The 27652-nt window shown below is 36.6% G+C and overlaps 3 protein-coding genes across 4 annotated transcripts in view; 2 read left to right on the forward strand and 1 right to left on the reverse strand.

Annotated features, from left to right (window-relative positions):
* Window positions 1–93, reverse strand: part of sdk2a (sidekick cell adhesion molecule 2a) — a 182327-nt gene extending 182234 nt beyond the window's left edge. Inside the window, 1 exon segment of the mRNA XM_055152572.1 lies at window positions 1–93. The gene's annotated coding sequence lies outside the window, so the exon portion shown is untranslated.
* On the forward strand, window positions 44–24935 carry ttyh2l (tweety homolog 2, like). 2 transcript variants are annotated; one of them, XM_020932856.2, is made up of 14 exons: window positions 44–449; window positions 3010–3182; window positions 6500–6611; window positions 13800–14020; window positions 15787–15882; window positions 18987–19059; window positions 20706–20775; window positions 20868–20923; window positions 21707–21799; window positions 21886–21978; window positions 22967–23109; window positions 23214–23291; window positions 23475–23553; window positions 24288–24935. In XM_020932856.2, the coding sequence occupies exons 1-14, from the start codon at window positions 321–323 to the stop codon at window positions 24366–24368; spliced, it is 1497 nt and encodes a 498-aa protein (XP_020788515.1). In that variant the 5' UTR covers window positions 44–320; the 3' UTR covers window positions 24369–24935. The 2 variants fall into 2 exon arrangements, with proteins under 2 accessions (XP_020788515.1, XP_020788506.1); XM_020932847.2 differs by having other exon boundaries at window positions 46–449; window positions 23214–23399.
* Window positions 24936–25014: 79 nt separating this feature from the next.
* LOC110169286 (charged multivesicular body protein 6-like) lies at window positions 25015–27397 on the forward strand. The gene is made up of 8 exons (XM_020934808.2): window positions 25015–25222; window positions 25469–25578; window positions 25666–25753; window positions 25912–25998; window positions 26258–26323; window positions 26492–26572; window positions 26871–26946; window positions 27048–27397. The coding sequence occupies exons 1-8, from the start codon at window positions 25157–25159 to the stop codon at window positions 27089–27091; spliced, it is 618 nt and encodes a 205-aa protein (XP_020790467.1). The 5' UTR covers window positions 25015–25156; the 3' UTR covers window positions 27092–27397.
* The last annotated feature ends 255 nt before the right edge of the window (window positions 27398–27652 follow it).

A 27652-nucleotide genomic window follows, 5' to 3' on the forward strand; every position in this document is an offset into this window, starting at 1 on the left:
TGTAAAGTTGGTGTCACGCCTTCTTTGTTGGAGGAGGCAGGTTCACTTGGGCTGTCAGACGAGAGTTGGCCCAGTGTCGGGGATGAGCGGACCCCTAGAGGAGACAAGAGGTTACTCAGCCTTATGCGCTGAACTCGCATCATGAAAAGTTTATTTCAGAATATTTGCGAACCGAATCGAGTTTTTTATCATACACCATTGGCAAATTTAATGTTTTTCTTTTGTCTTTCCCCCTTGGAACAATCTGGAGACAACTAGGACTAAAGTGAGAAGTGTCAGTACTTGACTGACAGCGGTGGAGCGATTCTTTTGAAGCAGAAATGGCCACCGCGAGGCTCGATTACGTCGCTCCGTGGTGGACTTATTGGCTACACAATTTTCCTCACCTTAACTTTGTCTTTCAGCCCGTGGACAACACTTTCAAACCGGAGGAGTCCAGCTACCAGCAGGTTGGTAAACGGACCTGTGCGTCAGGACGCACGATCTCCCATTACCAAATTATGAGCGGCAGACTTTGCAAATCGATTATGAGCATGAGGTTAAAATGTAAACAAAGCAAGATGTGAGCTAATGTGGCGTAAAGGTTTCTTTTAGAGAGTTTTCTTTGTGTTTTGTTTTGTGTGTGGAGCGTGCACTACTGTAGCGCACATCACTCACATGACGACACATGACCAGCATTATCCGCCTTTAGTTCAAACTGTTTCAAGACATAAACACAGATTTATGTTGATTTCTTTCACTATTTGTGGAAATGTGAACAACATTTATGCTTTATGTGACCCTGGCATTATCGGTTACTTAACCTAATTTGTTAAAACAAATGATTATAAAATATGATCTCTTCAGTATGACCTCTTTAGCAAACTTCATAGGCCATTGGGAACAGACTAAATAGGTAATATTATTAATGCTATCAACTTGTTTGTTAATTCACAAAAACATTTTAACTCATTTGTCTCAGGAGGAAGATCAGATCAGTGACTCTTATTGTATAATACTGTAATAAAATTGTGTTGTTTTTTCCAGTTCAAAATCAAATAATAGCTGAGAACCTCTATGCTGACTGCACATAGATCCAATTGTTGTGTTCCCTCCCTGTGTTTAGTACAACAAGCCACTTCTACCCTGGGTCAGAGGTGTCACTGACTCACAGTTGCAGTTGAGTGAAGAGAGGTGACACCATCTCAGCTGTCCATAAAGCTGACAAGACCATTATAACCTGCCATATACACTCCATGTTGTTTATTTGACACATGGACTTGTGTTCTAGGCTACTTCTTCCTTTGTGTCAGAACATTCATCACAGCACTGTCTGGTGGTAACAGCCATTCAGAGTGTGGACTTTCTCTCTTGTTTATCTGTCCTCATTAGAGCGTTGCAGCCTGTGGAAATTGAAATGTGCCATGTCTAATTACAAACCAAAGGTGGCGGTGGAAGGGAGGGGTGACAAATAAACTTAACTGTGAACATTGTTGTAGTGTAGTAGCACTTAGAGAGTAATTAGCCTTAGATAGTGTCCTCAATGATTAGCAAGTCATTGGATTACAGGTTTGGAGCAGCTGGCAGGTTACGGCAGGCCAGTTTGTTGGCATGAGTCTGATCTGGCTTTTTTATATAGAATATGGAATAAATACGGAGACTGACTTTTTTTATAATAGCTACTCTATTTAAAGAACACATCTATTGTCTACAAGTTACTAAAAGCCAGTGGTAAGTGGAATCAATGTAAATTATGAATATAGATTTGTTTCCGTATCATAAACACAGAATGAAATGTTATGGATTTTGTCCAGGAGCTTAGTCAGCTCAGTACAAAATTAATATACTTCTAATAATTATGTGGTTTAAAAGCAAAATTAATGTTGTACCTTATTGTTTTACAAATATCAGACTTGTTGTTTTTTCCCAAGCATTATGAATATGTACGCATATGGGAAAGGAGCTAAAAAGGGGGGGGGGGGAGACTTCCGTTTTGTGGTTTTAGATGATTCATTTGTGTTACAGTACAGTCCTTATGTCAGTATTTTTTTTTTTACTTCCTTGAGGGTCAAATATTTCACCAAACCAATAATCACAAGACTGAAGGAAAGTTCTCCTGTCACATGACCTCCCTCCTTTCACTGCCTAAGAACATTTCTGTTTTCCTCCACTGCTGCTGCTGTCAAAATCCCCCTCTGCTATACTTGGCAAATAGCAAAGAAAACATATTTTGTTTAGTCAACTTTACTGGAAGATCACAAACAAATCCTTATGTTTCTGCCCATCACTTTAAACCAAGCAGATAACAAGTATGAGTTGACCTTTAGGACCCCTGGTAGTTTTCACGGCAGCTGTTAACCTTTTCAGATTGTAGTCACCCCAATTTATCAAGAGTCAAGATTTGTCACTTTGTCACTCAGGATAATTACTATTATCTTTAAGGAGCTGGTGATTCTCACACTTCTCAGGCTCCAGCCTTTTCTGTCCAATGGTGCCTGTAAATTGGCTTACTCGCAGTCTTCTACTTTTCTATTTGTACATCATCTGTATTTGGGAGCCATACATATTGGAAAAAATATTATGAAGATTAATTGGGTCAAAATTTAAATTCTGATTATATTAAACCATAATATTTGTATTGTCAAGAAGATTATTTTGTGAGTCATCTTTTAAAAGCCTCTTAGCAGGATCATACAAGTGCCCATAAAATTCAAGAAAAATTCTTCTTCTTCTTTGTCTTATTATTATTGTTATTCATAATATTTTGTGATTAAGCAATTAAAAATACATTATGTAACTTTTTCTGGTCTAGCTTGTCTCCATGGATATGTTATTGCTTTGCCTGAAATGTTCGACAAAAAGGTATTAACCTTTAAACTAAAGATTGAGGACCACCCACCAGAATGGTTATAAAGTGTACTTTTAATAACTGTAGTCAAAACTGAAATGCGATGGCTTGCACATGCTTAAAGTGTATACTTTCCATACTGAATATTTATGATGTATTTCTCTCATTCTCTTTTGCTGCAGTCTATAGTTGTCTTCGCATTCCTTGGTGCTGTGGGTCTATGCCTGAGCTTGCTGCTTTTGGCTGTGTACCTGGTGTGGCTCTGTGTCTGTCGCCATGACCTCGATGAAGAAACTAAAAGGCCTGATACCTGCTGCATCACATGGGCTGCTGTTTTATCCGGCCTAATCATTTGGTGAGTACATTTTATTTAATTTTGTTATACACAAACATTGCAACATTGCAACGACATAGCTGGTAATACAACTGTGTACAATATATTACAAAATTGACTCTTGAAGCTATGTTATAATGTTGTTCCATTGACTCATCAAAAACATACCTGTAGTTTTATTTAGTTTAATTCCCACATGTTTGAGTAACCCTTTAATTGGTCTTTCTTCATTTCTAAAGTGAAATGAAAATGGTCTTTTCTACCTTGTGATGCAATTCCAGGGCTGAAATTATCTAAATGATGCAAATGAAGCTGTATGTGGCATAAAAACACAGTGGAGCACTTCTTGTATTACGACATCACATAGTAAGGTTGAACAGAGTTTTTTCCATTTAAGAGAAATATACTGTAGATAATATGATAATATGTAGAAATATGCAGGGTTTGTGTGTTAAACATGTGGGATGAAACTAAACAAAACTCTAGGTATGTTTTTGATGAGTCAAAAATCTTATAATGTAACATAGATCAGAAAATAGCATAATGTAGACCCTTTAATGATCAAATTACCAATCTTGTTAACAATAATGCTGACAGTAGGAGGTTGGTTCTTCTATCTGTTCACAGGATGTAGGATGAAAAGTGAATGTACTGTCCCAACTTTCACTGAAAGAGAAAACATCTGCAAGAGCATGTGAAAATAACAATTCTAAAAATGTATGAAACTTCTGGGGGGAAAAACCCAGCAATTTTTGTGTCGTTGATAAGAAGCCATGACACTGGTACTGTAACCCTCTTCTTTATTAAATCTGAAGCTAATCAATATTTGATTCATATCAGCCGTCCTGAACAGCCAGTTCTTTTTCTTACTGGTCATGGTTCACATAAATATGTTTATCTTTAAATCATCATACTTTATCATACCCAAGTGAAAGCCGTCTGTTTTGGACACATCGCACATACCTTACCTTATCCATGTTTTATGTCTACATATACTTTAATAAAATACAATCTGGAAGCAGTACAGAGAGGAGATTTCTCTCAAAAGTCTTAACTGAATTTGTGTGTAGTTATGTTTTAACTTGTGACATGTTTTAAGTGTTGGATTTAACACTGCTTGGCTCTGTTGTGATACTAAGTGAGGGAGCATGACGTTGTTTAGTGAGGGGCCTCAGTGTGAACAGATACAATGGAGTGGCTAATCATATTCAATGCCCTTGAAAAAACGCAATCTCCAGACAATATTTGATTAAATTTAAGAGTCTTAAATTAACACCAATGGAAACTCTTATTACAAAAGAATTTGAATTATTTGTGCAACCAAATTTATATTTTATTGATCCCCTGGACAATAGTTGCTTGAAATAATGAGCTTTTTATATGAGTGGCTATGATTGATAGGCTAAAGGTAAATTAATCAGTTTCAGAACAGAAAAATAACAAATATAGAAGCATAATTAAATCAGTTCAGTCTAAAATTTTAACTTTATTGCCTCATCCTACAATGGGAATGTTTGTTTATGGTCTCGATAATCCTGTGTAATCATTAAAGGGCCTAATTTTCTGATATTATTTTATAATGTTGTTTCCTCATCACAAACATTCCTGGAGTTGTGCTTTATTTTACGCACACATGTGTTTAATACACAAATCCAGCATAATAGGCTGAGTTCTTTTCTCAAACTGAAAACACCTCGTTCCACTTTGTGATGTCTTGGGGTAATACAGGAAGTGCTCCCCTTTGTTTCCTCCATACAAACTCACAGGAATCATTTGGATAATTAAAACCCTGGCATTGACATTCTCTTTTTCAAAATTAACATAAATTCAAGGCTAAAAAGACCTAGCACACTATAGTTTGATTAGTCCCATTCGTTATAATGCAGCTCCATGCTTGTCCCCAGGGCTTGTGCTGCCCATGACGTCCTGTCTCATTATCGTCTCATTACCTTGTCATTACCAGCTCTCTCTCTCACTTCCAGGCCAGAGGGTTAATGTCCACCAAAAAACCCAATTGTCCAAGTCATGCTGCATTGACTGCAACACAAATATGCTCAAATCCATCAAACAAGAATTTCAATTTGAATGGAGTAATTTCACATTTCAAGACTTTTGGTAAGGGTTAGTGTAATTGTGCTTTTCATGATTTGGACACAAGAAGAAGTGGTCCTGTTGCTATTAATCATAATTTAAGGGAAGTCTTTTAATGAACAAGACAAAGGCGGTGGATTTCATTATGCTTACAAGGTTACTTTGACAGGAAGCAGGTGGATACAAGAGGAGAAACATCCACCTAGTGCACATATACACGATAACTGGAAGGTTTACTATTTATGTGCTACCATAAATGAATTTTAACATGACGTGATCAACATTACAAATTAAAGAAATAGTTTGGCTGATATATTGGGCCGATATTTATCAGCTGATATCAGCCTTCAGTTCTATATTTAGTTTTGCTGCCTAAAAAATACACACAAAGCTTTAGATTAAGACTTAATATGAAGAAATAGGTGCACAAAATGTGACTCTACAGTTCTCTTGAATGTTTGTGGGAAAAAAAAAAAAAATGGGATGATGGGAATTTGTACAAAATTTATATGATATCATTTGTGGAAAATAATCAGAATTGCCCCAAAATATCAACTCAAAAATATCAGGAGACCTTATTGACCATTGGTTTTTATTATTGGTCAATCTCTATTAAAATACATATGATAACTAACTATGTTTAATTAGTGAACAAGGATAAACTAAGACTGGACTTGAATCAAAGCATGTTAAATGAGGTTTATTATGATAAGAATATTATAGTAGTAACCTTTCTATAAATATGTCAAAGACATAACATTTAGGTGTCTTCAATAACAGTCTGCAAGAAGAAGCATGAAGTAAAAATATGGCATACAATACAGTATTGCTAAAGTTTGGCATTAGAATTCCTTTATCACAAGTAAGAAAGATTTTGCTGTTTGCTTTAGGGTTTTGTGGCACTCAAAGAATTCTAGTGCATTCTTTTACATTATACTATAAACTAAACAGGGACGTCAGCTAATTGAAAACGGCTGCAAAATGGTTATACACCATAATATAATTTGTATCAATATGCAAGACAAAACATACATTTCTCACAAAAATTATTACAGTATAACTGTAAAAAATTTGTTTGATGAATGTTTTCATACTATAAGCACAAATAGGGTGTAAAGATTTTTTTTTACTGAATGCTGAAATGCTGAAAGAGTATTGTGTCAACCATTCACTTTCACAGTCAGCGAAGTGAAACAATATTTTTATGTGATTGCGTTTCTCTCTTAAACTCTTGACTTGTTCCTTAGTTCGGCTGTGGGAGTGGGTTTCTATGGCAACAGCGAGACCAATGATGGGATGTACCAGCTGACCTACTCCCTCTACAATGCCAATCACACGTTTGGCAGTATCAACAATATGGTGAGTAATAATACAGAAAGGTGTCGTGCAGTTGGTTCACAATCCCATATCAGAACATAATCCAAAAATAATACAAAAGTGCTTCAAAAACTATTTGAAAAAAAGATAATAGAAAATAATTTATGTCACAATCAAATAGTAATAATAATACATAACAATATTTTGAGAGTGTAGTTTGTAATTTTTCTGTTGGAGGCTACAACACCTGCTTGTGTCTAAGGATGTGTTTATGCTTTGCCTAGAAAGTTCCACAGTATGGCACCAAACGTACTCTACATTTACACAAGCAGGCACTAGCCTAAGTTACTGGTCAGATCTGTGGGGAGGCAACCCGGTTCACAGAAAGAATGCAAGCTATTGTTGAGCAATAAAAGCACCTGCGCTTAAATTGATTAAAGTAATTAATTAATGCAAAACCATGTTAGAATGCTGTCATCTCCTCAAAAACATAGTTGCGTTTTGTTTCATTCACACATGTTTGAGATACTCTTAGCTCATATATATATATATATATATATATATATATATATATATATATATATATATATATATATATATATATATATATATATATATTTAGTGCTGTCATGCGATTAAAAAAATTGAGAAATTAATTAATTATGATCTGTAATTAATTAATCTAATTAATCAAATTTTAATCTCACCTAAAAATTGCTGAGAAAAGCCTTCAATTTGAGGTATTTTCATTTAAATTCATTATTACATTATTGTGGCAGATCAAAAGACTGATATAGATTAAAAAAAGTGACTTTATAAAGTCATTTATTGTTTAACAAATCTCTCCAAATTGGCTGTTGAGCCCAAGTCTCCATGAATAAGAAACTGTTTGTTGTAAAGTAGCAAAGACGAGGAAATCTGAACATAATATTTTTTGTCTACTTAAAGACAATAAAAAGTCCAGTCTTTCCTTAACCATGTTAAAAATATTATTGATAGAGAAATGCTTTATATATGAGATCACTGGTTTTAATCCTTGTTTCAGTCCTGGTTTAGACCTGCTTTAGACCTGCTTTAGTCCTACTTTAGTCCTAGTTTAGTCCTGGAATGGGTTAATCCTGGTTTTAGTCCTGGTGTTAGTTCTGGTTTAGTCCTGGTTTAGTCCTGGTTTAGACCTGGTTTAGTCCTGGTTTAGTCCTGGTTTAGACCTGGTTTAGACCTGGTTTTAGTTCTGGTTTTAGTTCTGGTTTAGTCCTGGTTTAGTCCTGGTTTAGACCTGGTTTAGTCCTGGTTTTAGTCTTGGTGTTAGTTCTGGTTTAGAGGCGCACAGGAGGAAGCGAGAAAACACGATCCACACGCGGCTCACAGGAGCACGTCGGCGTCCACGCAGTGTCTACGAAAGGAAACGTGGTCCGCGCGTTCTCAGGTTAATGACGATGATGAAGGTGTGTGTTTGTGTTTGTTTGTGTTTGTGTGTGTTTGTGTGCGTGTCCCCTCATGTGGCAGGTCACTATAGGACAGTAGTGCAGACATCATGAGCCTATGCAGGTTGTTTTCACCAGTGACATTTAAGTTGTAGGCGTATATTTGTTATTTTCTTTTATATTTCACGTCGTGTTCTACTGGCTGTTCGACCTCGTCCATTGTGCGACTGACGCCGCCAACGTGACGTTTACATCGCTCTTACTGCACGCGTTTTGTGTGGGTTTCCGACAATGAGTGGAATTACCGAAATAAAAAAATGTATAAATGTGTTTTTTTTGTGTGTGTGTGTGTGTGTGTGCTGTTGTCCCAACAACACATAAAAACTGGTTTAATAATAAAGCAACTCGCATACAGAAACAGTAAAGTTAGAGATTAAAAATGAGATTAACACAATTAAAAAACATAACGCGCTAAATATGACTGTAATTAATTAATCACAATTAACGCGATAATTTGACACCCCTAATATACATATATATATATATATATATATATATATATACATATACATATATATATATATATATATATATATATATATATATATATATATATATATATATATATATATATATATATATATATATATATATATATATACATATACACACACACACACTCACACACTCAAGTGAGTTGGCTCCATCCCTTGTGCACTGGATAACCTTGATTCACAGCTCTTAATGCATTAGAGACTTTTAGACTGTTAATAATGGAATGTGCATCTGTCGACAGGCTATCCAAAACTGTAGGGGGTCTCATCTGCTGTTTGTGAGGGCTTCTCAGGGATTTGTACTTGGGGATTCGTTCACTGACCCACAATTATAGTTGAAAATATTTGGGAAAAGGCTTAGGGGAGCAGGGGGATAGAAGGAGGCACAACAAGGCCTTGAAAGATGCAGTAATCAGAATGAGCAAAGCGTGGATTAGCTCCCAGTAGCATTGCATTAATGGATGCTAAGCCCTACCTCCTGTAAATGTGACAGTGTGTCTGTGTGGATGCACCAAATTAGTTTGACTTAGGGCAACTATTAGTGCAGCAGCATTGAATAATATGAGCTACAGCAAGAAGGAATAAATATTGTAATTTTTAGTTCATTTTTAACTTTGAACTTCCTAAGCTCGATAATACATGTTTCACTTTAAACAATTTGCTCCCTGCAACTGCTTCAGTGCCTTGAATCACCTAATATTAAACAAATGAGCATTTACATTCAAATGTTGGTAATAACCGCACCTTAATTATCCATAATAAAACATGAAGAAAGACTTTATTCACTAAGAATAAATAGTTGCTTTATCTATTCATTCTGAATAGATGATTCAGTGACTCCGGCTCAGCCATTAATTAATTAATGCCCTAACTCCTGACCCTAAACCCTTAATTAAAACCCCGCCGTGTAACTTTTTAGCCAAAAAACAGACTAAAATAAAAACTGCAAAAATGTCTCCACAAAGCTGACTCTTACTTAGTCTAGAAGGTCTCCTTCTGTTTGTCTCCATGGAAATGTTGATCCATGGGTTGTAATATTCCACAATATGCCAAAAAAAAAACTTATCTATCACCATATAACATGCCTCCTCCAAAAATTTACATGATATTGCTTTACTAAGCCTGAATCATTCTTTGTCCATTATGAATTAAGTCTTCCTTTATTCTTTATTTCAAGGCTATAAATAGCATTAAGATACAAGGAAGATATAGACAAAGAAATAATGAAAAAAAATAATAACCACTGAAAACTACATTTATTCTTTCATCAGCATTTTCCAATGCTCTGTAGGAGTGGAGTAATAGGAGTCCATGTATAGATTCCATATCAGACTACTCCTCACTCTTCTGTTGTGCCTAGAGCCTGGATATCGATTTGAGCCTATAGTATAATGTCTTCTGTTGCTGCATGAGACACAGATGTTCCCTCGGGCAGTGAAAAGAGACTTTCTTTATGTAAAATGGGTAGTATATTTTCATATTTCCAATCAATTGTCCAGCTGTCCATGTTACTACTTGCAGCAGAATGCCTTTCTTTAGCCAAGTAGGTCGATTCACAACAATTCTCATTTGCAACAACCTGGTCAAGAGTCAGCAGTGCAAGGAATACACAAAGAAACACAAATCTTTCCAGTATTTGCAATTTTTCTACTTTTCAAGTTGCATTTGTCACTAAGATTGATTTAATTTAAACTTTTTTAATTCAGAAATTGTAACTGGTTTAGGTGACAAGCTGTCCCTTCATAGTGGTTATCTTGCCTTTCCCTGTTCTATTGTGTGTTGTAATATGAATGCAGACGAGCTTTTGCTGAGACAGACAGGACGCCATAAATACACTGCATTGTCTATTATTGCAAAGCATCAATTATACTGAATGAGCAGGGTAGATCTTAGTATATTGAGCTATTTTCTACAACACAGAATTGTTTTTATTTGATCGTAACACATCTCAGAAAGTTTGGGATAAGTCCAGAAATAGCATGAATGGATAAAACACCAATTACAATTTTATATGAAATCTGTCAAATATCATATTTGTGTGTTAGGTTTGAATTAGTTTATTTCTCCATGATGAACAATATTATAAAAATTCACAGACTGAAAGAAACACTGAATCAATACTCTAAATGGCAGTGGCTTTTTCCAATAGTGTCTTGTTTTGTATCACTCTATACATCACTCCTATTTCCAGTTCTCTTAATAGGAAGAGTCCTTCAATGCTGCCAGGGGAAATGGATGAGGCAAAAGCAGCTATAACCTTATATCAAAACCAATGTCTACAATTTACTGCCTTGGTTGCACTTGTGTATTGAGCCATCCCAAAGTGTAAAGTGATTCTAGGGGGAAAAATGATAGCTTCTTTCTTGTCATACATCAGTTCTTCTCAATATCTTTCTTTACAATCTCCAATATGTCACCTTATGAGACTCTCGTTTTGTTTTATTTTCACAGTTCACAAATCTTTGGCCATTTATCACTACAATAACGTCACTTCAGGTTCTTTTCAAAGCATTTCGGAATTCTGTGTCCAATACCGACCCGCTGTACTTTTGACCTGCTTTCAGTTAAAGTGAGGTCTTGTAATCCCTTTTTAAAAGCAGACGCATGGTGCAGATTAGGGAAATCTTAGCAGCTGAAAACGATGGAGTCCTTTTCTCCCAAGACAAGATAAGAATTACACAGGCAGGAAGTGTGAGAGAAAGAAGGCGGGAATGAAGGTGAGGAATAGAGAGTAAGTTACCGGGAATCACGTGAGAAATCCCAATGGAAATTGTGTTCGGAGTAGTCTGTCCGGATATTGTTACTGGATACTGTCTAGCACACCATCATTATTATGAATTTAATCTGGGCCCTTTGAATTACACTGGCGTCAAGAAGGCGGCGTTTTGAAGCTCTACTAGTGACTAACCATTGTCTAAGAAATGTAAATGCTTTAAAAGTGACAAGACAGTCATTCACTGGAAATAGAGTTACACTAATGGTTACTATGGTGAGCATAGCAGGTTAAAATTAGACGAACTCACTGACTTTACGGGGATGTTGGGTGTTATATTCCAACATACTTAGACAAGATTATAAAATTATTGAATTTAAAATACAGCTCTATTTCTGAATCTAATTATTTTAGAAGTAAAAAAGAACTCTTCTTAGTCCTTGAATGCCGACTGTTTTTAACAACAAGCCACGAATTATCACTTCAAGCAACACTACTTTATATAATTTTTTTCATAAGTCCAAATACTTTTTATGATGGTAGGCATTGCATGAAGTCGGAAAATAAAAACAGAATTACATTTGCAAAATTTAGAAGCATATTTTCATCAAAAGAAACCAAAAGATACGGTGCTAGAAGAAAAACATGGGGGAAAAACACATTTTTAATTCATCGCACCCCAAGTTATACTCAAAAAATTCAATCTTTTCATTCATAAAAACAAAATTATCTGTGGGTACGGTATCCCAATTAAAGTCAAATAGCTCATATATACACTAGTATTGTCATAATGCTAAAATTTCCAACTCAATTTTGATATGAAGGAATAATAGACTTGATACTTAACAGAACTGATTGATTCTGATACCAAAATGATAATTAAGAACACAATTTTTTAGACAATAAAATGTGATTTTCATCATTAAATCATAGTACTTACTTTTATATTATCATGTGCCCTTATATCTGTATAATCCCTCAGTCATCCAGGTAGTGTATATGTTTATTATGTGTGTGATTATACTTGTTCGGATACAGCTCAATATCATTCTAAAGCTTTTCAGGAAAGGTTAATTTATGCCTGGTGAATGTGACTCTTTTAGTATGACTGACTATCTAGTTTCGATTCTAGTTTAAGTATTTATAAGTACCTGACTTTCGATACTTTTGACAACCCCAATATACTGCATTACTTTATACTTTGACTGCACTGAATGAGTCACGATGTCACGATTGATTCAATATGTCACCCGCTTTCACCCACATCTTCATTCTAAGTGTGAATGGGGCGTCCTTTAGTTTGATGCTTGAAACAGAAAAGTCAGCTGTGTTTACTCTTCTTCTCTGTCGTCTCTTCGTCTCTGTCGTCTCCTGTGCACCTTCATCCCACTCTGTTGTCATTATCAAAGAGACCTGTGATAAGGGCTCTCCCTGGTGTCTTTATCGACATTTCACTCTCACTGTGTTTATCTGAATAAAACACACGGCTTTTCTCTCATGGGATCACCACTTCTAATTTATTCCTGCTCCATAGATTCTCAAGCTTCTTTTCTAGATCTTTTCCCCAAAACATATTTTTGTTTTGTTTGTTTTTTTGTTTTTTTTTTTAAAGCTGTACTTTTATTTCTCTGTTACTTACTATCTAGCAGTGCTTCACAATTCATTGCAATGGGTTACAGTTAGGGCTGCAAGATTAATCATAGTTAAATTGAAAACACTACTTCAATGGACGCAATTAGCAAATCACAAAGGCTGCACTTTTTAAAGTTCCATCATTTCCTCCACAAACAACTACATATCCTGCTTTATTCTGCATAAAAAGTGATAACCCTGTAGTTTTTATCCATTCAAATATGTTCTGAAATAAATGTGATTCTTGAATTAGATTTGTCAGTTCATAATTCAGTCTTTGTCTATCAGTATTCATACATATACATACTAGTACGTATTTAAATCTCTCACAAACCCATTGGCACATTGTTAGTATTTTCAAGCAATTTATTTTTTTTGCCATTAGCACAGCTTCAGAACAGCTTTTTCAGACGGAAAAGGGGAGCAGCTGGGCCAGCTCTCATCCCAAAGTGTCATATAGTGACTAACATTGCTCTTTCTTACAAGTGGGTAATAGATCAAATGTTTTATAATTAGATGAAGACTGTGTGCAACAGTTCTGCTTTTGCAATACACAGAATGTCCACCATAACTTGTTTTGTTAGGGAAATCTTGCTAATCCTGTAGTTTAGACTTTTACAAACAATTTGAAATGTATGGGATTGTTGCAATGGCAGTTTGCACAATTAGTTTTATTTAATTAATTGTTTAATGTTTTTCTTTTTGCAGTATGTTATGTTGATTTTAATGTAAAGTACTTTGGTCACCTCGAACGTGGTAAGGCCTATATAAATAAAGTTTGATTAACTGATTGAAACCTTACATTGCAAATGTAATCACAATTTAAGTACAATTGAATTTTAGTTTTTTCACAATCATGCAGCCCTACTATCTTTTTCCACTTAAATTGTACCTGTGTGGGTTGCAGGTCACTGGGGCCATGAACAATGCAGAAACTGGACTAAAACGACACTTGGAGCGCCTGGATGAGCTCTTCTCCACAAGGCCAGATCTGCTGCAGGCTCTGCGATTCATGCAGTTAATGGTCAACAACGTAATCCAAGAGATGACTGCCCTCCCAGACCTGAAGGCAGCCAATGCCGATCTGGGGACTGTTGCTGATCAAACAGCTTTTGTGGAATATTACAGGTACATACAGATTTAAATAGTTTGGAGAAAAGTTAATAATGTTTGTTTCACAGAATTTTATAATGTAGGTATTTTTTTCTTGAGATGCCAAAGTAGAAAGTAAAAGTAGCGGGGACTATAAAACAATATCAGTGTAAATATAAAAGTAGTAGTACAGTAATTGTACAAATACTGGGTCACTATAGCTCTGCAGTTTGATATTACTGCTCAGTGGTTGTACTCCTTCCAATGAAATATTAAATATTAACCTCAAATATTTATAAAAAGTGATTGATGACAAATATGGGACATACTTCTGATAAATCGCACACTTGAGCCCACAGATCCGCTCAGTAGACAAAATCCGTTTCATATTTTTCCTCCCTTCTTCAGTGACAGGGTAATTCGAATGCCGGGTCTTATCACATGTGAGTGGTCCCTTCAGGGATCCCATGACTCCAGTTTGTTCCACTAATTTCTTACTGCGTCTACCCTCATCAAAAGTACAAAAATCTTTTTCTACTCGCTTGCCCACTGTTACTACTGCCATACACACTGTTATAACGTTCATACAGCTATTTTCAGAAGCACTGTATATGAGGCATGTTTGAATTAAGCACAGTTTTGCTTTGTTTACTTTCTCCGAGGCTTCTCCATGGTGAGCTCTCAGTCATCCACCCCCTGGTTATCTACTGGATTATCTTCTCTACACTTTCAGTTTTCTGTATTTTTAGCATTTGGCTTCAGTTATGGATATGATTCTTCTCTACTTCCTGATCTTTAAGATATTGTGAAATTTAGGCTTTTTATTACAACCAAAATAACAATTTGACAATGCTGTGCCAATGTGTAAATTAAATGTAGTCTAAACAGGATGCATTTTCCAGGAGGATAAATGGGCCAGTGTTTTCAAATATGCATGTTTAAAAAAAATGCCTATATAAATACTGATTACTGACAATATTGAATTGTTTTTTATTGTTTAGCCTTTTGACTGCTTTCCTCCCATTTCACACAAAAGATTCAGTGCCACCGTGCCATCTCTAAACTCCAGCCTTATTTCTAGACCTTGAACCACACTCACTCATCTCTGTCTGGTTTATTGAATTCTCTGTCAGAGCCACTGGGCTATAAATTGCCTGTTGTGAGTCATCTCTGGTCAATGATCAAATGTTTGTATTTTTGGACCATGCGAAAAATGACATTGCACTTTACTACCGATTCACTGGAGAACCCCTTTGGTCATCCCTAATTGCATGTAGCATTGAATAAAAATCGTGACATCTTATCCATGAAATAGGGTCGCTGGATTAACCTCTGCAGTATTTTTAATGACAACATTGTATACACTTACTCAGCAGTATTGGAGAGTTTAATGCACATATGGTATATTGTAACTGTGACACCACTGGATTAAAATTTCCATAGGATTTACAATGCCAGCGGGACTCATATTGTCACTATCCGGAAATAAAAGTGACTCATATATTCCCATATGTTTGGCTAGTCACTCACACATACAAGCTCAAGTGCGGACCAAGTGCAATCTGTTCATGTGAAAGACATTTCCAAAGCTTGAAAAATTCATGTCTATGGATTTGTGCTGCTGAATTATTAAGCCAACAGGCTGGAAATTACCTGATGGAACAGATGGGCTCTAACTAGGGAGACGAGAATGCTGATATGTGACTTACACTGATCTATTGTAGTGTGCATGAAGCAGTTCTTTAAGGGTACTACTTAAGTGAAAGTGAATAATTAGGCCTTCTTGTCTGTCTGTATCGCAGGTGGCTGACCTACCTACTGCTGCTGATTTTTGATCTGGTCATCTGCCTGACCATGTGCTTGGGAATGGCCAAACAGTCCAGATGGCTCCTCATCCTGTAGGTATCATCAACAAGTGTGAGACGCAATCTACATGAATAAAAAATGTGTTGAGTTGAGCAAAGTAATCCCCACTCCAGTCCAGTCAGCCCTAGTGATGTCTTTATATCCAAAATATCAACCAACTCTGCCCTCTTAAGTAATTCAACATAAATGACTCAAATATAGGAAATCTGCCCTGGCAACAATATAGTTGATGAGCTGTTTACTTACTGTGGCATTCAGTTAATATTACCACTAAAATATAATTACTAAAATGAGCTAACATCTAATGACTAACAAAATAGTAATTATTACTGAAAATGTAAAGCCAAACAGGAAAAGATTTATGAAATACTGCAGAATCAGAATCAGAGAAAAGCTATAGCTGAATGTTTTAATCTACCCAGTACTTTCAAAATAGGGACTACAAAAGACCTTTAAAGACAATGTTTGTTATTTTTAGTGTCTTAAAAACATGGAAACAGAACTAGTTTTAACTAGTTTTGAACAGTTTGCAATGGTCCAGTGGTACTCCTCATTAATATCATATAATTTCATACATCAATATCATATCCATTCCTAACAATCCTAATTATTCACTGCATTTACTTTATAAGCACTTTTCACAGCTCAAGTGACCAATGCAGAGTGACAGTAAAGATAACAACAACTAGCATGTTAATGCTCATTTCCTGTTTATCAAGCAATAAAATGCTTCTTAATTAGATGTAGATGTATGCACATAGCAGACTTATTTTGACCTCAGGAACTGTTTATACAATAACTCTGTACTGGGGCAAGACAGATTTTCTCAAATACATGGGAAAAAACCCATTTAGCTTCACCCATGGTATCCTTCCTAATTTTGTCTGTTGGAACAAAAGATGAACCAATTAGTTCCTCATTGACAGAAAGAGTCTAATTTTTGCTGTCCCATTTGGTTTCGTTTAACGGTGGAGACACAGATCTTGTTCTTGGTGCTCTCAGATGACACTGCTTAATGCCTATTGATTGCCAGAGCAGGACAAGTCTGCCCTCTCTACTAATTATTAAGTGCTCTTAGGCTGCTTTATGGGTGCGAGTCAAGTGAAACTCTTATCTACTATGATGTTTTTTCCCTTCTCTCCATACTCGTCTCTAAGTTCCTGGGTGAGATGCGGGTCTTTTTCGATATTTCATAAAGGCCTTGTTAAACTGTAAAAGGGCGAGGGAAAAGTCAAGTGGTTCACAGAAGAAAGCCCGCAGTGATTGACAGTGCAGCGGCTAAATGAAAGTTGGTGCAGGGATGTTGCAAGCGGCACCCAGCAGGGCAGAACTGACGTGTGCAAGAGAAAAAGCACTTTGAGTATTTCTGTCTTTAGGCATATGCTTCTGCAAGATCTCTATTAAAGTATAGCTCAAGTCCATATAAATAATATATTTCCTGCTATTTTAAACGAGGAAATTCAGGAAGCTGTTAATTTAGGTATAACATTTGGACAACTGAAATGTACTCCTGTGAGTTGAAAAGATATTAGGAAGCAAGTGAACACTTTGTCATTAAAGATGTAGAAGACAAGGCTTAGGGTGAGTATGACAAAGATGATATCATCAGGGCTAGACATTTCTTCTTCTTGGAGTCAAACATCCCTAAAACTGCAGCTCTAGAGGGTATGTCTCTGCCTGCAATGATTATTACATTCTTATTAAATTAGTTGTATGAAAGGACTGTGCTGAATCAGTGGAAGGAGGAAACAAATAAGACCATATAGTTCAGTTTGCTGAATAAATCAATACAGTGTCTGATGGAAAGTTGTTGGAATACACAAAGTCTCCCAGTTTGTTTGTTTTTTTGTGTATGATGGTACTGTACATGTATTACACAAGTGGTCATAACTTTGTACATGATCTGCAATGGTGGAACGTAACAAACTAAAAACTAGTGAAGTACTGCATTTAAGTAAAAAAAAAAAATTGGTATCTGTACTACTTATTTTACAGTGGATACTTTTTACTTTGACTTCCTCATGTTTGAGAGCAGGTATTTGTACTATCTGCTCCACTACATTTTTAACTGGACTGAAAAATAAAGTAATTTTTTATGATAGTTTAACCCTTTTTGAAAGGTCTGATTGTTTATTTTTAACACTTTTGTAATTAACACAAATATACAAAATTAAACACAAATCTTTATAAAAAATCACTACATTTTAAACTTTATTAAATCTCAAACTCTGCACAAAATACTTCTTAATCTTTACGTACATTTTTAAACTGGTACTTCAATCATTTCACTTACGTATATTTTTTCATGTGATACTTTTACTTTTACTTGAGTTTTTTTTTTTTTTTACTCTGGTATCTGTACTTTTATTTAAGTAACAAATATGAGTAGGCCTACTTCTTCCACCACTGATGATCTGTGCAACTTAACCCTCTCCAGGCAGGCGTTGCAGATTTTCAACAGCTAAATGCCAATCACCTCCTTCTCCAAATCTATATTTTATGAGCTTTTTTTACTCAGGAGCCTTTTTTCCCATCCATGCTGATAAACGTGGACGATGCAGACTGTGTAGGAATAACTACACACAAACGGCCTGCCAGAAGTGCAAAGTACTTTTGTTGTTTACAAAGGATAAAAATTGTTTTTTGGAGTACCACACGAAAAAGTGATGTTGTTCTGCCACTGTAAAACACTGTGACACTGTGCTTTTTGTTTTCATTGTTATGAAAAGTGGTATACAAATAAAGTTAGCGTCCACATCATTTTCAGTCTTCAGTGTTAATTTACCACACCGGGCCAATGCTGCAAATCTGGAACATCCCAGAACACACTGCATGTGAAGTTCTCTCTCAAAAAAAAGTCAGGATTGTATATTACTACCCCATATGATAATTTTCCCCAAATATCAGATTTTTTCCTGTTACTAAAATTTAATTTGAGCCTGAGAGGGTTAAAGAAATTAAATTGTTGAATTATCCAGCAAAAGCGAGAAAACAAACTGTTAATATATAAACATAAAAAAAACAACAACAAAAAAAAAACAAGATTTGAGGTACAAATAAAAAATGATTCATCTCCCTCTCCCCGCCTGTTTGTGTCACCTCTATGTGTCTTTTTCCATTTGCTGTTTCCCTGCAGGATCATGGGGTTGGTGATGCTGTCGATGATACTCAGCTGGGTCTCACTGGGAGCAGACATGGCTACTGCTGTGGTGAGAAAGTTAGACTCGATACAGTCCTATTGTATCCTCCCTATGAATAAAAGTAGAGATGGTATGATTTACACTGATGATAGATGATAGTTACTATTAGCTCTCCGTTGCCTTCCAAAAATCAATGCCTTTTTCCAAACCAAAGACCCATCTAATGGTATGTTTTGGCCTTGGTGTAATAGTTTATTTTTGCAATGTTGATATAAGCACATTCAATTCAAGTCAGTGTACTCTTGTGCCTGTCCTACCCCCATGAATAGGGAACATCTGCATTGCCTTCACGCAAAACATTTGCCATCTCATTCGTAAACCACAACACATTAAAAGTTAGATGTTTGCTATAGCAACCATGCAAGGAAACAAGAAAACAAAAGACAACTCATTTCTGATTCAGTAGTCATCGTGTATTGTGTTGAGAAATAATTTAGCTTCCTCTTTCGGTGAGACCAGAGTCTGTGTGTATGACAAGTTGATAGATTGTCTAATGGAGGTTCAAGAACAGTACAGACTTTGTGCTTTGTGCTTGTTCTGCATTGTAACTACCTAGAATTTCTAATGTCTTTACTAGAACATGTAACTTCCCCAGAGAGAAAACGCCTAATATTCTTGTACTTAACATAGCTCTTTCTAGTAATACATCCTTAAATCCCCTCCTTTCCACACAATACACTTTGTACAGTCTTATCCTGGTTAACAGTGACAGATGGTGCCCTCTTCTTGATTGCAGCCACATGTTCCTCATGTCTGGATTAGTAAAGCTGTCGGGGCACTCCAGACTTTCTTCACTGCTCATGTCCACTCTCTGTTCACTTTATCTAGAGGTCTGGATTATCACACTGAGGTTGAGAGATTGTGCAGCAGATGATTCTTAACATGAAATTAGGCATATGGTTGCATAAAGTGGATCTATGTTTTAGCTCTTTCAGATGCGAGGCCTGCCTTAGGCTCAACTTTGCTCATTACAGTGCAACATGACCCTGCATTAAAATGTCTGACCTTTGTGAAACGCATATTCTGAGCAGTGGAATCCAGTACTACACCTTATGTCTTGTAGCTCACAGTCAGACAGCCAGAGTGAGGGCTGATAAGGGGAATATCAAGTGGCTATTACAGATTTAAGGCTGTTCCTTGCAAATACATGAGCTGTCTACATGCACGGATCTCTTGTATGAATTCAAATATGTGTGGAATTACAACCAGAACTTGCTGCACCTGTTTGTCATTTGAACACCATGCAGCAAATTGGCTGCCATTTTGAAATAAGACTATATTCATATATTTTAAAAAAAAACTTAAAAGGTTATACATGTTTGATGAGATAGAAATTGAAATCTAGGGTGTGGGGTTCTTTGGAAATTAAAATTTACTAGTGGCTGCCTATTACTGTGTGCCATACATATGTATTAGAGGTCTGCTGACCGTAGACAGACCCTGACTATGTTGCAGAATCAGTTTTGTATGCATTTCTGTAGCCCTCCATAGTTGCATTATAAAAAAGTATGTCGTTAATTATGTCCATGAAGTGCAACGGCCTATATACTATATATACAGTCCTGCTTAGTTTTGTATCAACCATCACTTTGTTGATGTGTTTTTGAAGTAAATTTTACATAGACCAATGTACATAACACACTTCTCCTTCACAGGGGACTAGTGACTTCTGTGTGTCTCCAGACAAATTTATTGTGAACCAAACCAAGGATATCATTACTGCAGGTATTCACTCGACCAAATCTGTATTAACACAGCTATTCAAATATGCACCTCCCTAATGTAACCTCATATTGTGATTTTCTTTCTCTTCACAGATGTTGCACACTATTACTTGTTCTGCAGTCCTAATCTACCAAATCCTTTCCAACAGGTATTGACAAAATATCCAGTGTGAAATTTCTGAATGCACTACACAATGGTTGCTTTTCTTTTTACATCGCATTGTAATTACTGGATAATATGATGCTGTAAAGCATGGCAGCCTTGTGCTAATTCAATCAAGTAATTCATTTTCTACTGCCAATTTAATTTTCCTTATGCATATGTAAGTTTCCCATTCTTATAATTACTAACATCAGTTAACTGTTTGTTTGCTGTAGATGAAGAGTGATGTTAGCCACAGGGTTTTGTATTAAAATGCAATCGCGTATGTGGGGCTTGAATTGTACTAATCTAAACCAGAACCACTCCAGTAAAGTAGTGCAGAGTTGCCTGTATCTTGGCCAACACTGTCCAACTGCTGAAGGTTTTTTGTAGCCAAAGCCATAATAATATGTCACATCTTCAACAAACAAATCTTAATCCATGCCCAATAATGATTAAACCATGTTTATTTACCACTGTCCTATCCATTTTGGGATTAAATTAAATCTCTTTAAGTGGGTAAGGATAATCTCCTATCCGATGGCCTAGTTGATATAAATATTGCTGCTTTGTTTGTGTTTGTGGATTTGTGATGTTGGGGCTTGCAGTGGGTGGGCGAAGCTGAGGGTGTCTGGGGATAATCTTTTTGTCTGAATTGGGATGTCCCGTGTTAAGCGGAATTATGAAGCCTTACTTAACACCAGAATGCATGACACACTCAAACAATGCTGATGGCCTCATTGTTTTTGTGGGTGTTTATGTGGTTGTTATTAAGTTTTTGTTTTCACAGTCCCTGACAATCTGCCAGCGCTCTGTGACCACCATGCAAATCCAGATCCAGAACTTACTGCGGTTAACGGTGCCCATCTTTCCTTCTGCTGAGGTAAGTGCCTAAGCTGACAGACACTATTATCACACTCTCTAAAAAGCTGTGAAGCATTCGCTCCACTTTTATTCCTTGTTGTACAGAAAGACCTTTTGGGGATCCAGCGACTGTTGAACTCAACAGAGTTCAGTCTGAACCAGCTAACAGCCCTGCTCGACTGCCGTGGAATACATAAGGTAATGGGGACCATTTTTAGAGCTCACAGCACTGCTGTGATTGCCATCTTTAACAATCTGTACATCTATTTTATTTTAACAATATGGTGTAGTAAGTGCAGTAGACTTTCCCACAATATGAACTAAAATGAGTGATGGGGTGTACAAAGAAGGATCCGATAAAGGCAGCATAAAGATAAGTCTATTGTAGATCGGTCACTGTGCGTGCAATAAATTACAGTATTATACCAATATGCATCAGTGTGCTTTTAAAATGTGGCCATACTGGCTTGTCACAGCCAGATCTCGTCAGATCTCAGAAGCTAAGCAAGGCTGGTGTAGTAGTACTTGGATAGGAGACCAATGGGAATTCCAGGTGCCCTCTGTGCTGGGCACTTCACCCACATTGTCTAGTATGAGAGAAGTGTGTGCGTGCATAATTGGTGGTGGTTATAGGGGCTGATGGTGTGGATTGGCAGCCTTTCTTCTGTCAGTCGGCCCTAGGGCAGCTGTGGCTTCAGTAGTAGCTTACCACCACTGAGTGCGGAGAGAATGAATAATGCTTTCTTTGAGTGGCCAAAAAGTGCTGTATAAAATATTGAAAATATATTGACTCAAAAAACACATAACAAATGACATTGTTGTATTATAAACTATAACCAAGAGCAAAAGACTTAACCATAATCTGACCATTTGGTTCCACTGTAGGCTGTATTAACAATACAAAGTATGTTGTGATTTTCTGACCAAGGATGAAATTTTGTTGTGCCCATGGAGAATTGTAGACAAGCATCTTATTAACATAACTAATTCAATTAATCCAGTATAAGCTGTGCATACTGCATATGTTAAGGGACTGTATCCTCCAAAATGGAGTAAAATGTCTTAAAGATATATAGAAAATATGTCAGATGTTGTGACTGAAAGCCAGGCTTTTATGTGATAGGAAGGATAATGTTTCGACAGTGTTTGATGCATCCATTAATGACTTCCTGTGTCCATCCTGTAGGACTATGTGGACGCCCTAATAGGGATGTGTTATGATGGGGTGGAAGGGCTGCTCTACCTCTCTTTGTTCTCTCTGCTGGCTGCCTGTGCTCTCTCTGCCATGCTGTGCACAATCCTGAGAGTGTGGACACTAATGGGCAGCAGGTCAGCTCTCAGTGACCCCCTTATCCCATTACACAGCAGCCATAATGCACTGCTGCACCGTGTTAACTCATGCACACCCTCTGACTCCTCTGTGCTGTCTCCAGAGACCGGGAGTATGACGACATCGATGAGGAGGATCCCTTTAACCCCCAGGCCAGACGTCTGTCCTACAACCCCAGAAGGTCTAACATCCACAGTTTTTGTAGCTATACAAGTAGCATTGGCAGTCAGACAAGCCTCCCACCTCCTCCCCAGTCTACTTCTAACACTTTACAGCCCCCTGAATACATGTAAGAAAAATACAATGAAAGCATGTCAGTACCGGTGTTCCAACTTTACCACCTTTTGTTTTTATTCTGTCTCAGGAATCAAGCCATGCTGTTTGGAGGCAACCCTCGTTATGAGAATATGCCACTCATAGGGAGAGGATCGCCACCACCATCGGTGCGTTGGCCCTATGAGGCCCTTGTGTCTCTAGTATAATGAGGCCAATGCCACTGCTGCCCTCCAATCTGCTATAACACTAACTGGAAGCATGCGCTCTACACCACAAGCATAACAATATACGAGAGATCTATAAACACCTTTTCCAGTGAAGGAAGTTAGCAAAGGGGTTTGGAATGAAGGAACATTGCCCTCTACTGGCTACTGGTGGAAATTGATTAATCTTTTAGATTAGGGCATTAGGCAGATCTGTCAGAATGCTTCAGTGAAGGAAGATGGCTGAATTATTGTGAGACTGAAATGTGTGCAGTATGAGAGGTATTTCGTGTTAAGCATTTGAAATTGAATATGCAGGAAAAACATTATTAGAAATAGATATGGCAGGTAAATTCAGGGATATTTTAATTTTATTCATCAATATTTTTGTTCTTTACATTTACTCTGCCTACTAAACCACTAACACGCTTTTTAATTTAACTTCCACTGCTTTGCCCAGACATTTAAACACTGTAAGTGCTTTGTTCTCCATTTTCCCCATATTCCAAAACTTTAAATCTAATACAGTATATTATTATTATCACCTGATTTTAACAAATGTACATACTGTTTTGTTCCATGATCCTCTGCTCTGTATGTGAGTGACGTATGCCCCTGTACTGCCCTTCTTTCAACTAACATGTGATACTTAGCAGCCTACCTTTGTTTGATCATAATTTTGTTTTTATTCCTTGCAGTACTCGCCCAGTATGAGGACCCCCTATATGTCCATAACTGAAGCGCAGATCAGACACTTTGGGACTGACTTCCAGATATAACCTTCTACATATTTCTTTAAATCATGTAAAGACACACTATGAGATTCTGGGAATGAACATGACTACAGGCCATCTTTCTGAGGCCTTGGATAGAATAACTGCAGATGTCTCCTGATTTATAATGGAGACACTATTCAAATGTGAGCAGCAATGAATGTTTGTTACCTTGCAATTATTTGGTTTGCATTAATATAGCCAGTAAAATCTGGTCAGTATGTTTCTGAATTATTGCAGAAAATAGGCATGGGACACAGTAGCTATTATTTGCATTCTTTTTAAACATGATTGGCATCAAGACTAAGAAATGCTTGGTTGAATAACGTTATTGGATCAAAGACTGAAAGACTGATGCATGTTTGAAAATGGTTTCTGCATTGACCATATTATGAATTTGTTGCAAGCTGGCATGTTTTTTTTCTCCTGTAAATATTGTATCTTGTATGGAAAACTCCACTAGATAGGCCTGCCCCAAATGCCTTAACTGTTGTGTTGTTCATGTAAATTGTGCACTGTCTGTTATATTTTATGTGATATCAGACCTACATAAAACATTTATTCTAAAGCAAATTGTGTTTCCGAAGTTACTTTCCAAAGCAAATCCTTCCGCTAAATCGACGATGTTTGTCCTGTTGCGCTTACCGTAGAGGACGCGGAAAAACGAACCAGAAGAGATGGCTGCTAGTTAGCTGTTTAGCCTTTTAGGCTTCTATTTACAATGAGATCATGTGGAGTTTAATGCTGTATAATTTCTGTTGATGTCGAGCATGCAGTGGGGATGTGGCTAAATAATGGGAAACGTTTTTGGGAGAAAGAGCCAACCCTCTCGTGTAACGGACCAGGACAAAGCCATCTTGGTGAGCCGCTGGAGGCTGGAAGCTAGCAGCGGCAGCGGATAAATCCCGTTAACGCACATTATGGTTATGCAGGACTAGGAAAGCTACACGCTGATAATTACTCTGCAGTTTTAATGTTAATGTATTGAATTAAGCATTACCCCAAATAAATAAAAAAATCACAAATTATAATACTATTGACATCACACCTTTTGGCAGTTGCTAAAGTAGATGAATTTGCTGAGTTTGTCATGTTTCCATGTTCAGCAACTGAAGCAGCAGAGAGATAAGCTCAAGCAGTATCAAAAAAGAATCACTCTGCAGCTGGAGAAAGAGCGACTTCTGGCCAAGCAACTAGTGAAAGATGGCAAAAAGAAGTAAGTATGAAAGTGATCAAATAGAACATTTGAAGATAATGATGATGATAATAACAACATAGATGTGTGTGTATTTATTTTTCACAGAAAAGCACTGTTGCTTCTTAAAAAGAAGCGATATCAGGATCAACTCCTAGATAAGACGGATAACCAGATTTCCAATTTGGAGCAAATGGTAATTCAGCACAGACATTCAAAGCAGACCTGACCTATTATGTTGGGTTATTGTTTGAGTTACAGCATAATGTGAATGCGACGTACGTCATCTGTTCCAGTTATATATAACATTTTGAAGACACTTAATCTTGTTTATATGTTTCATACTTAACACAGGTCCAAGACATTGAGTTCATGCAGATTGAAATGAAAGTAATTGAAGGACTCAAGGTTGGCAATGAATGTCTCAAGCGCATGCATGAGGTATGATGTTTTCTCAAATCATAAAATGACAGTTTTACCTCTTCCATATGGTTTTTAATGAGATTCACTGGTGTGGGAAGTTTGTTTATATGGCTTGTGCACATTGTTAGAAGATTAAACGTTTAAGAGGCAAAGCCCTGAGACAGCACTGTGATGTTTGCTGCATGTCTTCGAGCACATAGTTCACACAATGAGTTGTATTTTGTTTTCATAATATGTTCCATCAGTAACATGTTTGCTTTTGTTTGGTTTGTGACAGATTATGTCAATAGAAGATGTGGAGAGAATTTTGGATGAAACACAAGAGGCAATTGAATATCAAAGGGTAACTCCTAACTTAACCTGCTGTTTTTTTAGGCTAATAAGCTCAGTGACTACTAATTCAGTGTTATGAAAACCTTAAAAACTATTCTCACTTTTTGTTGTATTAGTTATTACCAGTGTGCTTAGATATGGATAATATGGATATGGATAATAAAAAATGTATTTGCAGCAAATTGATGAAATGCTCGCTGGATCTCTGACGGACGAAGATGAGGAAAACATTTTGGCTGAGCTGGAAGCAATTACTCAGGTGAATATTCAAGTGTAGCTTTTGTTACCTCATTTCTCTGTGACAGTTCTTGGTTTTAACTTTAACCATTGCTATCAAAAGTATTATTGTAAGGAATTGTTGGGTGTTAGGAGACAATGTAGCCACTTTATTTCAATGGCATGCTTAATTGAGTTTTCTCATTATGGAACAGAGGACTGCCTGTGGTTTTATGGTTGACCTCCTCAGTGGCCTCCTTTATATTGGACCACTGCAGTAAAAAAGTTTACTTCTTAGGATTTGATGTAATTTACACCTCTTGGTAAACATGTTTGAACAGGGAGAAGACATAACACTTCCAGAGGTCCCAGATGAAGGCCTACCTGACATCCCCGAGGCAGCTCATGTTGAACCAGGTACAGACTTCCACTTTTTTATATATATATATATATATATATATATATTATTGGAATTATTATATTATATTTGTGGTTTATTTTCCCCTTTTTTTTTCTAGAAAGAAGAAAAGAAAATCCAGAGAAAGAAATGTTAGCTGCTTGAGCATCAAGTTTGTATTGATACTTTTTGCATCTGTTACATGTAAAAGTATTTGTAAATGTATTTCTAAGGATAGTGGAAATATTGGGACCGCATGTGTAATTTATTGTATTTGTTAACTTGTAACACTGTACATGAGACCAGTGCTCAGACTCTACTTGAAATTATTGGTATAGTTGATTTAATGTTCAAACAAAGCATTTTTCTGTTCCAGACTTGTCTCACTTTTATTAACAAGTCATAATGTATGAATTTTTAGATGTTTTACACGTGAAATGCATTTTACATAATAAAAATGCGTGACTTCTTTATGTTCTGGTTATTTCAGTGATTTTTATTTTGTGCTTTATATGGTTTTCCAGGAGAGGGCGCAATTGGCAGAGTATTGGGCATGTTCGTGGAGAAGTGATTTTGAGTTCAATCTGTCAAGTAGGCATATTAACTATGCAGCAATAAATTCGAAATTGAATTATCAATACAAAGTGACCCTGTCAGCAGATTTGTAAGATTTGTTTTTGTCATGTTTTATAATTGTTATTTCTACTATCAGCGTCTTTGACAAAC

The sequence above is a fragment of the Boleophthalmus pectinirostris genome, unplaced genomic scaffold, assembly GCF_026225935.1.
Source record: "Boleophthalmus pectinirostris isolate CB_2022bp ecotype Guang Dong unplaced genomic scaffold, ASM2622593v1 HiC_scaffold_17, whole genome shotgun sequence".
NCBI lineage: Eukaryota > Metazoa > Chordata > Actinopteri > Gobiiformes > Gobiidae > Boleophthalmus > Boleophthalmus pectinirostris.

Coding starts and splice junctions, on each gene's coding strand:
- ttyh2l (XM_020932847.2), top strand. CDS start 321: ATGGCCACCGCGAGGCTCGATTACGTCGCTCCGTGGTGGACTTATTGG. Junction 15,883..18,986: donor TCCAGATGGCTCCTCATCCT/GTAGGTATCATC, acceptor GTTTCCCTGCAG/GATCATGGGGTTGGTGATGC. Junction 23,554..24,287: donor GAGGATCGCCACCACCATCG/GTGCGTTGGCCC, acceptor TATTCCTTGCAG/TACTCGCCCAGTATGAGGAC.
- LOC110169286 (XM_020934808.2), top strand. CDS start 25,157: ATGGGAAACGTTTTTGGGAGAAAGAGCCAACCCTCTCGTGTAACGGAC. Junction 26,324..26,491: donor AGGCAATTGAATATCAAAGG/GTAACTCCTAAC, acceptor ATGTATTTGCAG/CAAATTGATGAAATGCTCGC. Junction 26,947..27,047: donor GGCAGCTCATGTTGAACCAG/GTACAGACTTCC, acceptor TTTTTTTTCTAG/AAAGAAGAAAAGAAAATCCA.